The sequence below is a fragment of the Aotus nancymaae genome, unplaced genomic scaffold, assembly GCF_030222135.1.
Source record: "Aotus nancymaae isolate 86718 unplaced genomic scaffold, 86718_ANA_hifiasm-v0.15.2.pri h1tg000008l, whole genome shotgun sequence".
Taxonomy (NCBI): Eukaryota; Metazoa; Chordata; class Mammalia; order Primates; family Aotidae; genus Aotus; species Aotus nancymaae.
In genome coordinates this window covers 26593470-26609561 of record NW_026988419.1, presented here as the reverse complement: position 1 = coordinate 26609561, position 16092 = coordinate 26593470, and the positions used below count along the sequence as shown (strand labels likewise).

The window sequence follows — 16092 nt, the reverse complement described above, 5'->3', positions numbered from 1 at the left end:
AATCCTTAGCTTACCTTTTAAAATGTTCCTTTGCCAAACACTGTCTCTTGGCCTCTGTTATATCACTCTACAGGTTCTCTTCCAACTGAAGGCTATGTCTTGAGGCTTCTTTGTTAGCTTCTCCTTGTAGATCTGGCCCTTAAATATGGCAGTGTCTTCAAAATGGGTCTTGGGCTCCCTTCCTTATCCTTCCCTTCCTACACATGTTGCACAGTGCCTAGGTCCCTTACTACCTTTAAGCTAGTGATTCACAAATTGATGACTCTAGCCCTGCCCTCTTCTCTAAACTGCAGACTCATCGATAAGTTAGTACTTCCACTTAGATATTAAGCTTGACATGCCCCTGATTTTCTATTTTATCCACAAACCTGCTCCCCTGTCTATCCACATATTAGGAAACAGCACCATCATCCAGCTGGTTGTTCAAACTGAAATCAGTTAATCTTTGTTTTCTCCTTTTTATTTACTCTCCTCACTACATTTATTCCAACTTAAAATCCGATGAATGTGGTGGGGCACAGTCACTCACACCTGTAATCCCAGCACTTTGGGAGGCTGAGGTGGGTGGATCACTTGAGATCAGGAGTTTGAGACCAGCCTGGGCAATATTATGAGAGCCAGTTTTTACTAAAAATACAAAAATTAGGCAGGCGTGATGGTGTGCACTTGTAGTCCCCACTACTCCCTCTCGGGAGGCTGAGGTGGTAGGATGGCTTGAGCCTGAGAAGCAGAGGTTGCAGTGAGCCTAGACCATGCCACTGCACTCCAGCCTCAGCAACAGAGGCAACATTCTGTCTCAAAACAAACAAACAAACAACAACAACAATTCCCGAGTGAGATGTATCTCTCCAGAATATATCTCAATTTTTCCACTTCTCATCCTTATTACCACCTTCCTAGTCTAAGCCACTAGCATCTCTTACATGAACTCTCATAATAGCCTCATAAATGGTATCCTACCATCTATTCTTATGTTCCTCTAAACTTTTCTTCTGAGTGTACTTGCTAGTGCCTTGAAAATCAAATTCCCTACCAAGATTTTGTGAAAACTTCCATGACCTGCATTTTTCTACAAATGTGTTCCATACCTCTCTTCCACTCATACTGGCTAGCTTCCTTCTGTTTTTTGAAAAACTAACCCATCTCCTCTCTTACCCCTTACACCGGGCCTTTGGACTTGCTCCTGTCCCTGCTTGGAGAGCTTCCTCCTGCTCATCTCACCACCACCTCACATTCATCCTGAGGCTTCACTGAGCTCTTTCATGACCACCCTGTCTGAAATAGCTTTATCCTATGACTCTGTTTTAGTCACAGCTCTTAGCACAGCCTGTGGTCATTTTGCTTCATTATATGTTTATTGGCTTATTATTTGTCTTCTTCACTAGAAAGCAAACTCCTCAAAAGCAGGAATAAGAGCTATTTAGTCTTATTTGTCCCTGTATGCTCAGTGCCTGCTTCCCACGCTGCATGACTCATCATAAGCACCCAGGAAATGTGTTAAATAAATGAATCAGGAGAGCCTGGTTAGCATTGTGCATGGAGAGTGCCTTGCCTGTGATCTCTACCAATCGACACTGGATATGGCTCCATTGTGAAGAGGCAAGTTAATTAGTATCTGAGACCATCAGATATCCAAATCATCTAAATACTTCTTGTTCTGACTCTGAGCCTTCTGATTATAATTTGTGTTTCCACGTAGCTTGTGCAGGAAGTTAATGCACTGTTAGGGCTGTGGACATCTTGTAACTTCTATTTTAAGTCTGAGATTGTTAAGCTGGCATTCTTGTTCTATCATTAGTGTTGTTGGATTGGCTGTCTGAGGAACATTAATGGTGGTGAATTTTACCAAGGTGATACAGCCTGATAGCCCATTCACGCTGGCAGGGAAGTGCACCAGGCTGTCGTTACCCAGAGTAGGAGGGATAGACTTCCAAAAGGGTGGTCTAAGGACTGGCACTCAGTTGGTGAGATGGGTGCCTGGGGCCCTACAGAGGACATGGTGGGGGGTGGCACACACTGATGGCACCCAGGAATGGTGCAGGGTGCAACTCCAGGAGTCAGCCAGTGAATGGCACTCAGGGGTGGATGCCCAGGGGATTAAGAAAAAAAGGAAAAAAAAAAAAAGAGTATTGTTGAAATTTAGAAGAGAGGGATCCAAAGTATGTATTGATCAAAACTGTGTGCTAGGCATTATTCTAGGTGCTTAAAAAACACCACAGAGCAGACGCGTATCCCTACTACTACTGTACAGCTTTCCTTCCAGTGTGTTAGAAGGACAATATGTAAAAAGTATAATACATCAACTAGCAATGATAACGTGTGATTGTAAACACTGTGGAATACAACAAAAAGTAGAGCAGGATAAAGGGAGTTGAGAGGGCTGAGAGTGGCAGATAGCAGTATTAAACAGCATAGGACATATAGGTGTTATTAAAAAGGTGAAATTTGAGCAAAGACATGTAGGAAGTGAAGAGCTGGTCACATATCATTTAACGAAAGAGTGTTCCATGTAGAGGAAATGGCTAGTGCAAAGCTCTGAGGTGGAAGTGTGCCTGGCAGATATAAGGTACAGCCAAGAGGCCTATGTGATGAGAGCAGAGTGGTATAAGCAAGAAAAACAATAGTAGGAGAGGAGATCAGAGAGGTGAAAAGGTGGGGGTGGGAACAGATCATGTGGCCTTTTAGGCCACTGTAAGAGCTTTGGTTTTTATTCTGTAGTGGAGAACCTCTATGAGCTCTTAAACATAGTTGAGCTATAATCTGATTCACATTTTCTTTTCTTTATAAATTGAATGTTTAATGGTAAAAGTTAAAAATCATCAGATTCATCTATCCTTTCTGTAGAGATAATCTTACCAAAAGGGTTATACTATGTATAGTACATTATATAAATCTCTTCGCTGTTGGAAACTATTTGGATGAATATCACCAACTTTTGTGATTGTTTTTCCCATGGTTGACACAATGCCTTTTTGATAGCTCCTTTTTTTAGATATACCAAAACTTTAAATTAATTTATAGTCAAGGTTAGCTATTGACTGAAGCCTGGGATCCTTTCTGCTACTTTAAGATGACTGGTCATTTGGCCCTCAAAATATAATTCATTACTATCCTATTCTTGGATGTAAGAAGAAAATTCTTTTTTCCTTTTGTATATCTCTCTTCCAATCCATTTTGTATGTTATAACTACAGTTTAATTACCAGAGGATAATTTTCTTTCCCCAAAATATATTTTTTATTTTACTTTAAGTTCTGGGATACATGTGCAGAATGTGCAGGTTTGTTACATAGGTATACATGCACCATGGTGATTTGCTGTACCTATCAACCTGTCATCTAGGTTTTAGGCCCCGCATGCATTCCCTGGGAAGCAAGGATGGTTCAACATATGCAAATCAGTAAATGTAATTCACCACATAAACAGAACCAATGATAAAAACCACATGAATATCTCAATAGATGCAGACATTCAATAAAATTCAACATCCCTTCATGTTAAAAACTCTCAATAAACTAGGTATTGATGGAACATATCTCAAAATAATAAGAGCTATTTATGACAAACCCATAGCCAATATCATGCTGAATGGGCAAAAGCTGGAAACATTCCCTTTTAAAACCAGAACAAGACAAGGATGCCCCTCTCACCACTCCTGTTCAACATAGTATTGGAAGTTCTTGCCAGGGCAATCAGGTAACAGAAAAAAATAAAAAGTATTCAAATAGAAGAAAGGAAGTCAAACTGTCTCTGTTTGCAGATGACATGATTCTGTATCTAGAAAACCCCATTGTCTCAGTCCAAAACCTCCTGAAGCTGATAAGCAACTTAAGCAAAGTCTCAGGTTACAAAATCAATGAGCAAAAATCACAAGCATTTCTATATACCAACAATAAACAAACAGAGAGCCAAACCATGAAGGAACTCCCATTCAAAATTGCTACAAAATGAATAAAATATAGGAATAGAGCTAACAAGGAATATGAAGCACTCTTCAGGGAAACTACAAACCACTGTTCAAAGAAATAAGAGAAGACACAAACAAATGGAAAAAATTCCATGCTCATCGTTAGGAAGAATCAATGTGAAAATGGCCATACTGCCCAAAGTAATTTATAGATTCAACACTATTCCCATTAAACTACCATTGACTTTCTTCACAGAATTAGAAAAAAATTACTTTAAATTTCATATGGAACCAAAGAAGAGCCTGTATAGCCAAGATAATACTAAGCAAAAAGAACAAAGTTGGAGATATCATGCTACCTGACTTCAAATTATACTATAAGGCTACTGTAACCAAAACAGCATGGTACTGGTACCAAAATAGACATATAGACCAATGTAACATAACAGAGACCTCAGAAATCATGCCGCATGTCTACAACCATCTGATCTTTGATAAACTTGACAAAACCAAGCAATGGGGAAAGGATCCCCTATTTAATAAATGGTGCTGGGAAAATTGGCTAGCCATATGCAGAAAACTGAAACTATACCCCTTCCTTACACTTGATTTACATTTTAAAAGAAAGCATCACTTTGACTACTGTTTCAGTCCATTTGTATTGCCATAAAGGAATAGCCAAGGCTGGATAATTTATAAAGAAAAGAAGTTTATTTGGCTCATAGTTCTGCTGGCTGTACAAGAAGCATGGTGCCAACATCTGCTTCTGACGAGGGCCTCAGGAAACTTCTATTCTTGGCAGAAGGTGAAGGGAAGCTGGCCTATGCAGATCACACAGTGGGAAAGGAAGCAAGAGAGTGAAGAGGGAAGTCCAAGACACTTATCAACAATCAGCTCTCATGGGAACTAACAGAGTGAGACTCATTCATTGTGAGGATGGCACAAAGCCATTCATGAGGGATTTACTCTCATGGCCCAATACCTCCTGCTAGAACTTATATTAGGGACAAAATTTCAACATGATATTTAGAAAGTTCCAATATATAAACCACAGTAGCTACTATCCTAAGAATAGCCTGTAAGATGCCAAGGATAAAGAAGGGAGACTACTTAGGAGGCTCTACAATAATCCAGAAGACAATAGAGACTTGGACCCATGGAGTAATGGTGAAATCTGGCTTCTGATAAATCCAAAAGACTATTTTGAAGGTAGAGCTGTGATTGAACATAGAATGTAAAAGAAAAAGAAGGTAAGGATGACTCCAAGAATTTTGGTTTGAGTGAATGGAAACATGAAATTCCTCTTTATTGAGATTTTGTTGGAGGAGAAGGTGGGAGATATTGGAATTAAGATTGAAACATGTTAATTCACAGGGGAATCTTAGGTTTGGAAGAGATGACTGGCCTGGAGATATAAATTAGTAGATTACTTGCATATAGATGGAATATAAAGTCATAGGACTGGATGGGGTCATGAGTAGCTAAGATGGCAATCAAGGACGGATCCCTGGTGTACTCCAATATTATAAGGGTATAAAAGGAGAGTTCAGGAAAGGAGACTGAGAAATCAGTAAAGCACTTCATGGGGATGAAGTAGGAAGAAACCCACGAAAGTCTCATGCCCTAAAAGGCAGGTGAAGTAAGTGTATCAGAGACAAGGAAATGATTGACTATGCTATTATGGGCTGAATGTTTGCTCCCCACTACCAAAATTCAAATGTTGAAAACTAATCCCCAATGTGATGCTGTCTTAGCTTCGTGTTGCTATAAAGGAATACCTGAGGCTAGGTAGTTTATAAAGAAGAGAGGTTTATTTGGCTCACAATTCTGCTAGCTGGAAGGTTCAAGATTGGACATCTGGTGAGGGCCCCAGGCTGCTTCTACTCATGGTGGAAGGCAAAAGGCTGGCTGGCAAATGCAGAGATCACATGGCGAGAGAGGAAGCAAGAGAAGTGGGGAGGTGCCAGGCACTTTTCAACAGTCACCTCTTGCAGGAACTAATAGCAGGAGAACTCACTCATCCCAAGGGAGTGCATTAATCTCTTCATGAGGGATCCACCCCCATGACCCAAACTCTTACTAGGCTCTGCATCCAACATTAGGACAAAATTTTAACATAAGGTTTAGTTGGGATGAATGTCCAAACCATAGCAGGTTTTAGGAGGTGGGGCCTTTGGGAGGTGGTTAGGTTATGAGGGTAGAGGCCTCATGAATAGGATTAGTGTCCTTCTAAAAAAAAGAAGCATCTGAGAGCTGCCTTGCCCCTTCCACCATGTGAATACACAGCGGGAAGATGCTATGAACCAAGAAACATATTCTTACCTAATACTAAATCTGCTGCCACCTTGATCTTGGACTTTGCATTCTCCAGAATGGTGAGAAATAAATCTCTGTTGTTTCTAAGCTACTGGTCAATGGTACTTTGTTATAGCAGCATGAATGGACCAAGACATATGTCAAATGCTACTGATAGGTCAAGTCAGCATGGGGACTGAGGACTCATCATGGGATTTTTGCAAACATAGTGGTAATTTTAGGGGCTACAGATGAAAACTTAATTTAATGGCATCACTCAAGTTTGACTTATGTGTGTTGCTCTTGAGCAAGACACACCAGGGTTTGTGGCTGCTTTGCCTGAGATGGGTAGCATACCTCCAAAGGAGGAGACTGCCAGGACTCTGTAAAACCTTTGCTATGGCCTCTCTGTATGGAAATCATGCTTCTTTGTACCAATAAACCAAAAGACTTCTGATTAGATATCTCCGTGGGCTTGCTTTTTCTGCCCAGAAGAAATTAATATGAGGGGCAGAACAGCTGCTCACTGTTGGGAGAGTCACTAGTTTGCTTCCAGAAACTCAGCTGCAAGCTTGGGTAACCTTTCTGTGTCCTCTGCAGACCAAGTAAGCATTCAGCTCCGGGCCAGGACCGTTTTAGAGTTAAAGGTGTTTTTTTAAGGCCAGCATTGGAGCAAATAGAAGTTATACATTATTTCACAGTTGCATCTGGTAGGATGTAGAGGGAGGAACAGGTCTTTATCCTATTTCTATCTCTTAGAGTCTCATAATGTTCATCTCCCTGAAATAAAAAGAAATAAGTAATGCTTTGGCCAAGAGAGGGAAGGCCATATCACTGTGTAAGATTTAACAAGGCTTCAGTGAGATGAAGTTTGAGGACACAGTGTAGGGCAGTGGTTGTCAAAGTATGGTCCCCAGATCAGCAGCTTCAGCATCACCTAGGAACTTGTTAGAAATGCACATTCCCAGGCCCTACCTAAGACTTACTGAGTCATAAACTCTGGAGATGGTCCCCAGCAATCTTTTGTTTGTTTGTTTTGAGACAGAGTCTTGCTCTGGCATCCAGGCTACAGTGCAGTGGCACTGCAGCCCCTGCCTCCCAGGTTCAAGCGATTCTCCTGCCTCAGCCTCCGAAGCAGCTGGGACCACAGGCAGGTGCCACCATGCCTGGCTAATTTTTTGTATTTTTAGCAGAGATAGGGTTTCACCATGTTGGCCAGGCTGGTCTCAAACTCCTGATCTCAAGTGATCCGCCTACCTCAGCCTCCCAAGGTGCTGGGATTACAGGCATGAGCCGCCATGCTCAGCACCAGCAATCTGTTTTAACAAGTGATTCTGATTCATGCTAATGTCGAAAATCATGGTATAGAATTAAAGTAATTTGATGGCATATACTGATGAAATTAGGGAAGATATAACAAATATAATAGTCAATATAGATTTTGAGCCTGACTGAGTTGGAGAAGTCAGTTTGTCTAGGGGCTGAGTGTGGTTGTTCATGCTTATAGTCCCAGCTACTGAGGAGGCTGAAGTGGGAGGATCACTTGAGTCTAGAAGTTCAAGATCAGTCTGGGTAACATAGCAAGACCCCATCTCTACAAAAATAAAAACAAAATAAAAAATTAGTGAGTGTGGTGCCATGTTCCTGTAGTCCCAGCTACTTGAGAGGCTGAGGTGGGAGGAACGCTTGAGCCCAGGAATTCCAGGTTGTATTGAGCCATAATTGTGCCACTTCACTCCAGACTGGGTGCAGAGCAAGAATTTGTCTCTAAAAAATAAATGATTTAAATATATTTCTTATTCATTTCCTTAAAATGAATAATTGAAAGAGATTTCTCTACTAAGTTAAATAGCTGTTAGCTATAAGTATATATAGCCACATATATAAGTATGCAGCCATTGTCTATAAGTAATAGAACCCACCACTAACACGGATTTAAAACATAGAGTTATTTATTGTTTATTAGACAGAAATTCTGGAGTTGATCCAGGGTTGGTTCAGAGGCTCTTTGAAGCCATCAAAGCCTCAGGCTTAGGCACCAGACTTTTTCTGTCTTTCTTTACTGCCACCCTCCTATGCTGGTGATGTCTCTTCTCGTGGCTTCAGAATGATTGCTGAAGCTGTGAGCATTGCATCCCAGTAGGGCAGCATTTTAAGCAGGAAGGAAGTAGGTGAGAGCCAAAGTGCTTTCTCCTTGCATACCATTTATTCTTTCTCTCTCATGCAAGCCTCCAGAAGGCTTATGTATCAGTGTTCAAAATGGGGCCATATACCTACCCCTAGGCCAATCACTGGCAAATGGGACTAAATCAGATATCTCACTATTTATTGGGCCCATCAGCCATCCCAACAATATCAGAGTTCTGTTGGTCAAGAGAATGGGGCAGGACTGTAAGGAGGGCAACCATAATAGTGCTTGCTATAGTTGCAAAGATTTATAGACGCTTAACTCATATTTCAGTGACCAATTAAAGTAATTACTTTATACATGTAATGCCTCTCTACAAACAATACTCTAATTTTTCTACAGAATATTCCTCCCTCAAGTCTTTACATGATAGATTTTTTTTTTCTAATTGTACTTTAGGTTCTGGGGTACATGTGCAGATCATGCAGGATTGTTGAATAGGTACACACATGGCAATGTGGTTTGCTGCCTCCATTCCCTGGTCACCTACATCTGGCTTTTCTCCCACGTTATCCCTCCTCGACCTCTCCAACCCCTGCTGTCCCTCCCTTGGGCAACCCCTAAACAGACCCCAGTGTGTGATGCTCCCCTCCCTGTGTCCATGTGTTCTCGTTGTTCAACACCCACCTATGAGTGAGAACATGCGGTGTTTGATTTTCTGTTCTTGTGTCAGTTTGCTGAGAATGACGATTTCCGGATTCATCCATGTCCCTACAAAGGACACGAACTCATCATTTTTTATGGTTGCATAGTATTCCATGGTGTATATGTGCCACATTTTCCTTGTCTAGTCTATCACTGATGGGCATTTGGGTTGGTTCTAGGTCTTTGCTATTGTGAACAGTGCCTCTATGAACATACGTGTGCATGTGTCTTTATAATAGAATGATTTATAATCCTTTGAGTATATACCCAATGGGATATATACTCAAAGTATATTGGGATTGCTTTATGGGATTGCTGGGTCAAATGGAATTTTATTTTTCTGGGTCCTTGAGGAAGCACCATACTGTCTTCCACAATGGTTGAACTAGTTTACACTCCCACCAACAGTGTAAAAGTGTTTCTGTTTCTCCACATCCTCTCCAGCATCCATTGTCTCCAGATTTTTTAATGATTGCCATTCTAACTGGCATGAGGTGGCATCTCAATGTGTAATAATCAGTGATGATGAGCATTTTTTCACATGTTTCTTGGCCTCATATATGTCTTCTTTTGTAAAGTGTCCATGTCCTTCTCCCACTTTTGGATGGGTTTGTTTGTTTTTTTCTTGTAAATCTGTTTTAGTTTTCTATAGATTCTGGATATTAGCCCTTTGTCAGATGGGTAGATTGCAAAATTGTTTTCCCATTCTGTTGGTTGCTGGTTCACTCTAATGATTGTTTCTTTTGCTGTACAGAAGCTCTGGAGTTTAATGAGATCCCATTTGTCTATTTTGGCTTTTGTTGCCAATGCTTTTGGTGTTTTAGTCATGAAGTCCTTGCCTATGCCTATGTCCTGAATGGTTTTGACTAGGTTTTCTTCTAGGGTTTTTATGATGTTAGATCTTATGTTTAAGTTTTTAATCCGTCTGGAGTTAATTTTAGTGTAAGGTGTCAGGAAGGGGTCCAGTTTCTGCTTTCTGCACACTGCTAGCCAGGTTTCCCAACACCATGTATTAAACAGGGAATCCTTTCCCCATTGCTTGCTTTTGTCAGGTGTGTCAAAGATCAGATGGTTGTATATGTATGGCATTGCCTCTAAGGCCTCTTTTCTGTTCCATTAGTCTATATCTCTGTTTTGGTACCAGTACTATGCTGTTTTGATTACTGTAGCCTTGTATTATACTTTGAAATCAGGTAGCGTGATGCCTCCAGCTTTGTTCTTTTTGCTTAGGATTGTCTTGGCTATGTGGGCTCTCTTTTAGTTCCATATGAAGTTTATGGTGTTTTTTTCCAGTTCTGTGAAGAAGGTCATTGGTAGCTTGATGGAGATAGCATTGAATCTATAAATTGCTTTGGGCAGTATGGCCATTTTCACGATATTGATTCTTCCTAACCATGATCATGGAATGTTTCTCCATTCATGTCCTCTCTTATTTCCTTGAGCAGTGGTTTGTAGTTCTCCTTGAAGAGGTCCTTTACATCTTTTGTTACTTGTATTCCTAGGTATTTTATTCTCTTTGTAGCAATTGTGAATGGGAGTTTGCTCATGATTTGTCTCTCTGTTAGTCTGTTATTGGTGTATAGGAATGCTTGTAATATCTGCACATTGATTTTGTATCTTGAGTCTTTACTGAAGTTGCTTATCCGTTTAAGGAGATTTTTGGCTGAGATGATAGACTTCTAAATATACAATCATGTCGTCTGCAAATAGAGACAATTTGACTTCTTCTTTTCCTAATTGATTATCCTTTATTTTTTTTCTTGCCAAATTATTCTGGCTAGAACTTCCAATACTATATTGAATAGGAGTGGTGACAGAGGGCATCCTTGTCTAGTGCCGATTTCAAAGGGAATGCTTCCAGTTTTTGCCCATTCAGTATGATATTGGCTGTAGGTTTGTCATAAATAGCTTTTATTATTTTGAGATATGTTCCTTCGATACCTAATTTATTGAGAGTTTTTAGCATAAAGGGCTGTTGAATTTTGTAGTTTTAACAACATAGAGAAACTATTTGTAATAACCTCAAATTAAAATTACCTCTACTGGGAAAATGAGACTTGAGATTTCCCACGTTGGTCTATTACATATAACAGGCTACTGTGAAAACTAGTGCATCAGCTGGAAAACAAAACAAAACAGAACAAACCTCCCTGTGTATTTGTCCATTTTCATGCTGCTGATAAAGACATACCCAAGGCTGGGCAATTTAAAAAAGATTTGATTTCTTATCCAGGTATTGTTCTCTGTGGTCACATTCCTTGGGTTGAGGGCCCCACAAGGTGAGGCAATGGTATTGGTAGGATTAGGGCGCAAAATCAGTGTCCTTAACACAGATACTAAGCTTTCTTTACAATAACATCAAATGAAGTGCTGACTTTGGACACAAGCAAAAGACAGTCATGGGTTTGAAATTACCCATTTCATTATGATGGTGCAGAAGCAATGCAGAAGATGCACCTGCAATTCTCCTGAATTTTCAGAAAGTGATTTGTATCCTAAGAGCTATTAAACATACAAAGAAAGCAGAGGCATCAGCAGTTTTTCACATGACTCCTGGGCTTTCAAAAGTTCCTAATTGGCATTTGTAAAGGGTCTTATTAGCTGGAAAATATCTGAGCATACTGGTTTGGCTATTACCGCTTTAATAAAAGCCTGTAATTGTTACTTAAACCATGCAATTATATAGTAAAAATATTGTGCTTTTCTTTCAAAATTCATTTTATTCAGGCCATATCTGTTGTCAAGCAGAAACTTATTCAACATAAGCTTTAAAAAAGTGTGATTTATTGTTTAGACCCTTATACAAAGCACATCCAAGGAAAAATGGTACAGAGGCAGGTCCTTATGAAGGTGGTGAACCCAACCAGCTCTGAAGAGTTCACAGGCACATCGTTCACTATGATTAACCTGACCCAGATACCAACTTACTCATTGGTCTCAGTTCAAATTTTTTGAGAGAGAGAAAATATGATTGCTTTCCTTGAGTGAGGTGCATCTGTTTGGCCTAATTAGTTGAGGCCAAGGTGGTGAGGACAGTTGAGCAAACATGGCCACTTAGGTGCAGGTGTTAGGTATGGCTGGTAGAAGGAAGTTCTTTCAGAAGATGTACGGGCAGATGCAATGACTGACAACTCTATTTTAATGTAGTATAAAAAAATGCATTTGACACCAAAATATTTCTGAGAAAAATCCAATTATTATTAAATGAACATGAGTGGATACAGCAATGCAAAATAACTGAACTTTGACCTTTGTGCTGTCACAGTGATTTAATTGCCTTGCATAGTATTATCTAAGACTGATGTAAATCTTTCAAATTATTCTTTCTTAAATATAAACATTCATATAAATTCTTTCTATATTTATTATGCTACCAAGTAATTATGTATTTCATCCAATTTGATCTGTTAGGGTTCCACAGTTTTGTTTTCAAAGTCTGTAAAAGAAAAAGAAATGAAAAGATATAACTATTTCCAAAAATATGTTAGTAGCATATGTTTTTATTAGCTTTTTTGTTTACTGGATTCCTGTATTCATGATTCAATAGCTGAGAAAGTACATGTGTGAGAGGGATTCTATGGGGAAATAAAGCCATGAGAGCATAGTTAGATATTTTCATATAGCAAAACTAATTGTGGCCTCTTCCCTGGCCGTAAGCTATTTTTATGTGCTCTCTCCTGGTACCTTGCTTTTCATTCCAAATCGTGTATGCAGCTATGCTGTCAGCTCCATTCCTGCTCTTGGCTTTGCTGCTCCTCTATGCACCAATTCTAATTCCCCTTGATTAGCCCCATTCCTAAGTCTGTCATACCATACATTTCAGAATGAAAGGTGCACGGGATTTTTTTCATTTTATTGGACATTTAAATAAAAGGGTGGGGACTTGGGGGACTATCCTGACTGATCAACCACAAAGAAACCTACATCAGCTTTGTTTTCAACTCAGTTATATATATGGGAAATCTGGACATGCAGATTACTTGTGTCAATTTCCTTACTTATTCATTTTGAGGGAAGGATTAGGTTCTCATAGCTTTGGTTGCAAAAGTGGGAAGCAGGCCAGATGCAGTGGCTCACACCTGAAATTCTAGCACTTTGGGAGACCAAAGTGGGTGGTCACTCAATCTCAGGAGATTGAGACCAGCCTGGGCAATACTATGAGACCCTAGCTCTACAAAAATTTTAAAAATTAGTTGGGTGTGGAGGCTGAGTTGGGAGGATCACAAGTCTAGGAGGTTGAGGTTGCAGTGAGCTGTGACTGTGCCACTGCACTAGAGCCTGGGCAACAGAACAGAGCCTGTCTTAAACAAAAAAAAAAAAAAAAAAAAAAAAAAAAGTGGGAAGCTAGGATCCGAGAGAGTAAGCAACCAAGGCTGGGTCCCTGAGGAATGTGGGAAAGGGAAGCAGTATGGCAAGAATAGTATTGCAGGTAAACGTCATCCTCTACTACCCAGTTCCATTTGCAGAATAAGAAAATACTAGCTAATGTTTTGTCTACCACCTACCATTTAGGAACTCAAGACTCTGTGGCTTTTCAAAGGTGGTTTGAGGACTCAGATTTTGAAAATCTGCTGATGCAAATATAGTTGAAAGAATAGTTTTTAGTATGTAAAGTGCAATAATTTTTGCAGTTATTTTCATTTTCTTCTATCTTGTTCCTTCCTCTGAAGTTTCTCTGAATGCACTGCTTTCCTAGGAGTTACAAGATGCTAGACCACTATTATATAAAGTCACAACCAATGATGATGGCTTATCCGTGTCCTGAGTGGACAATATAAACAAGCAGATGTTCAGTCAACTGCTCAGTGTGGCATCTTTCTACCAACCTCCCTATGAAGCCTCCTTCCCTGGCCCCTATAAACCACTGGGCAGCTTCGCAATGCTTGTAAGCTTCCTTCTATATAGTTTCAGGTGAAGTCATAAAAATGGAAACACACTAAATTATTATTATTATTTTATTTTTTTGAGACAGAGTCTCGCCCTGTCACCCAGGCTGGAGTGCAGTGGTGTGATCTCAGCTCACTGTAACCTCCACCTCCTGGGTTCAGGCAAATCTCCTGCCCCAGCCTCCCAAGTAGCTGGGACTATAGGCGCACACCTCTATGCCTGGCTAATTTTTTTTTTTTTTTTTGTATTTTTAGTTGAAACGGGGTTTCACCATGTTGGCCAGGCTGTTCTCAAACTCCTGACCTTGTGATCTGCCCACCTCAGCCTCCCATAGTGCTAGGATTACAGGCGTGAGCCACTGTGCCCGGCACTAAATTATTATTTTGTTGATATATGGTTTGTATAGGCAGCTTTAGAAAAAAGACAATCCTCTATATAAATATTTGCAAGCACTCACATTATATGTATACAGTTGACCCTTGAATGATGTGGATGTTAGGGGCACCATTCCCCTGTGTAATCAATAATCTACACATAACTTTTGACTCTCCCAAAGCTTAACTAATAGCCTACTGTTGACCACAAGTCTTGCCAATAACAGTTGATTAACATATATTTTGTATGTTATATGTATCATATACTGTATTCTAACGATAAAGTAAGCTAGAAAAAAGAAAATGTTATTACGAAAGTCATAGGGAAAAGAAAATATATTTACTATTCATTAAATGGAAATGGGTCATGATAAAGCTCTTTATCCTCATTTTCTTTTCTTTTCTTTTTTTTTTTTTTGAGACAGAGTTTCGCTCTTGTTACCCAGGCTGGAGTGCAATGGCGCAATCTCGGCTCACCGCAACCTCTGCCTCCTGGGTTCAGGCAATTCTCCTGCCTCAGCCTCCTGAGTAGCTGGGATTACAAGCACGCGCCACCATGCCCAGTTAATTTTTTGTATTTCTAGTAGAGACGGGGTTTCACCATGTTGACCAGGATGGTCTCGATCTCTTGACCTCGTGATCCACCCGCCTTGGCCTCCCAAAGTGCAGGGATTATAGGTGTGAGCCACCGCGCCCGGCCTATCCTCATTTTCTTTATGTTGACTAGGCTGGGGAGGAGCACCAGGAAGAGGAGGCATTGGTTTTGCTGTCTTAGGAATGGTAGAGGTGGAAGAAAATCTACATAATAAGTGGACCTGCACAGTTCAAACCATGCTGTTCAAGGGTCAACAGCATATACATATATATGTGTGTGTATATGTGTAATATATTATATATTATATATATGATGAGCTATATATACACATAACGAGACAAAAAATTCCCAGATTTTCCCTGTTAAGGAGAATTCTAACTTGGCTTTCTCAGTTTCTTCCTCTCACCTGTCTTCTGAGGAAGATGCTGTCTTGCCATATTGGTTATTTTGGGCTTTGTAATAAAGAATTGAGAAGAAAAGGGAAAGGTGAGAAGGAGGAGACACAAGAGACTGGAGCCGAAGTTAAGAGTATTTTGGGAGAGTTTGAGGTGAATATGACAAAGAAGCAGTTTTAGTATTTAAAAAAAAGTTGACATTTTGTGTGCCCATTTCAAAGTGTTTGTGAAGCATATGAAAAGAAGCAGTTACTTAAAACTTGCTTTGGTTGCTAGACCATACATTATTCTCTAACAACTGGACAATATGAGTCATAACTATTAGCAGTATAGACATTGTTTATAACCCCACTGACTTACTGTCTGATGTAATTAGATCTTTTTCTTCATCAGGGACCAGATCTTTATGTTCTGAAATCAAAATTAAATAAAACATGCTGGATTTAGACTATAACCAACAACCTGACTAGGTCATAAGATGTTCTAAGTCAATGTTTTTCAAGCTTCAGTGACTACGAAGGCACCATGTGCCACAGTAAAAGGCACATTTTACATTATAGTCTAGTGTGTGCCTTTGTGTACATATTAATGGAACAAAAATTACTTGAAATAATACTTATCCTTTTCTAATTGTGATGGTTAATACTGAGTGCCAACTTGATTGGATTGAAGGATGCAAAGTATTGATCCTGGGTGTGTCTGTGAGGGTGTTGCCAAAGGAGATTAACATTTGAGTCAGTGGGCTGGGGAAGACACACCCACCCTTAATCTGGTGGGCACAATCTAATCAGCTGCCAGCAAATATAA

At 39.9% G+C, this 16092-nt stretch overlaps 1 protein-coding gene across 7 annotated transcripts in view; it reads right to left on the bottom strand.

Annotated features, from left to right (window-relative positions):
* Positions 1-12208: 12208 nt before the first annotated feature.
* MDH1B (malate dehydrogenase 1B) overlaps positions 12209-16092 on the bottom strand; it is a 32567-nt gene continuing 28683 nt past the window's right edge. For 3 of the 7 annotated variants that reach the window (XM_012446255.3, XM_012446257.3, XM_012446262.3), the window contains 2 exons: positions 15646-15696; positions 12209-12470 (listed from right to left, as the gene is read on the bottom strand). In XM_012446255.3, the coding sequence (XP_012301678.2) occupies positions 12442-12470; positions 15646-15696 (80 nt within the window). In that variant the 3' untranslated portion in view covers positions 12209-12441. The remainder of the gene's footprint in view (positions 12471-15645; positions 15697-16092) is intronic. The other 4 variants (XM_012446256.3, XM_012446258.3, XM_012446259.3 and 1 more) reach the window with 2 other exon arrangements.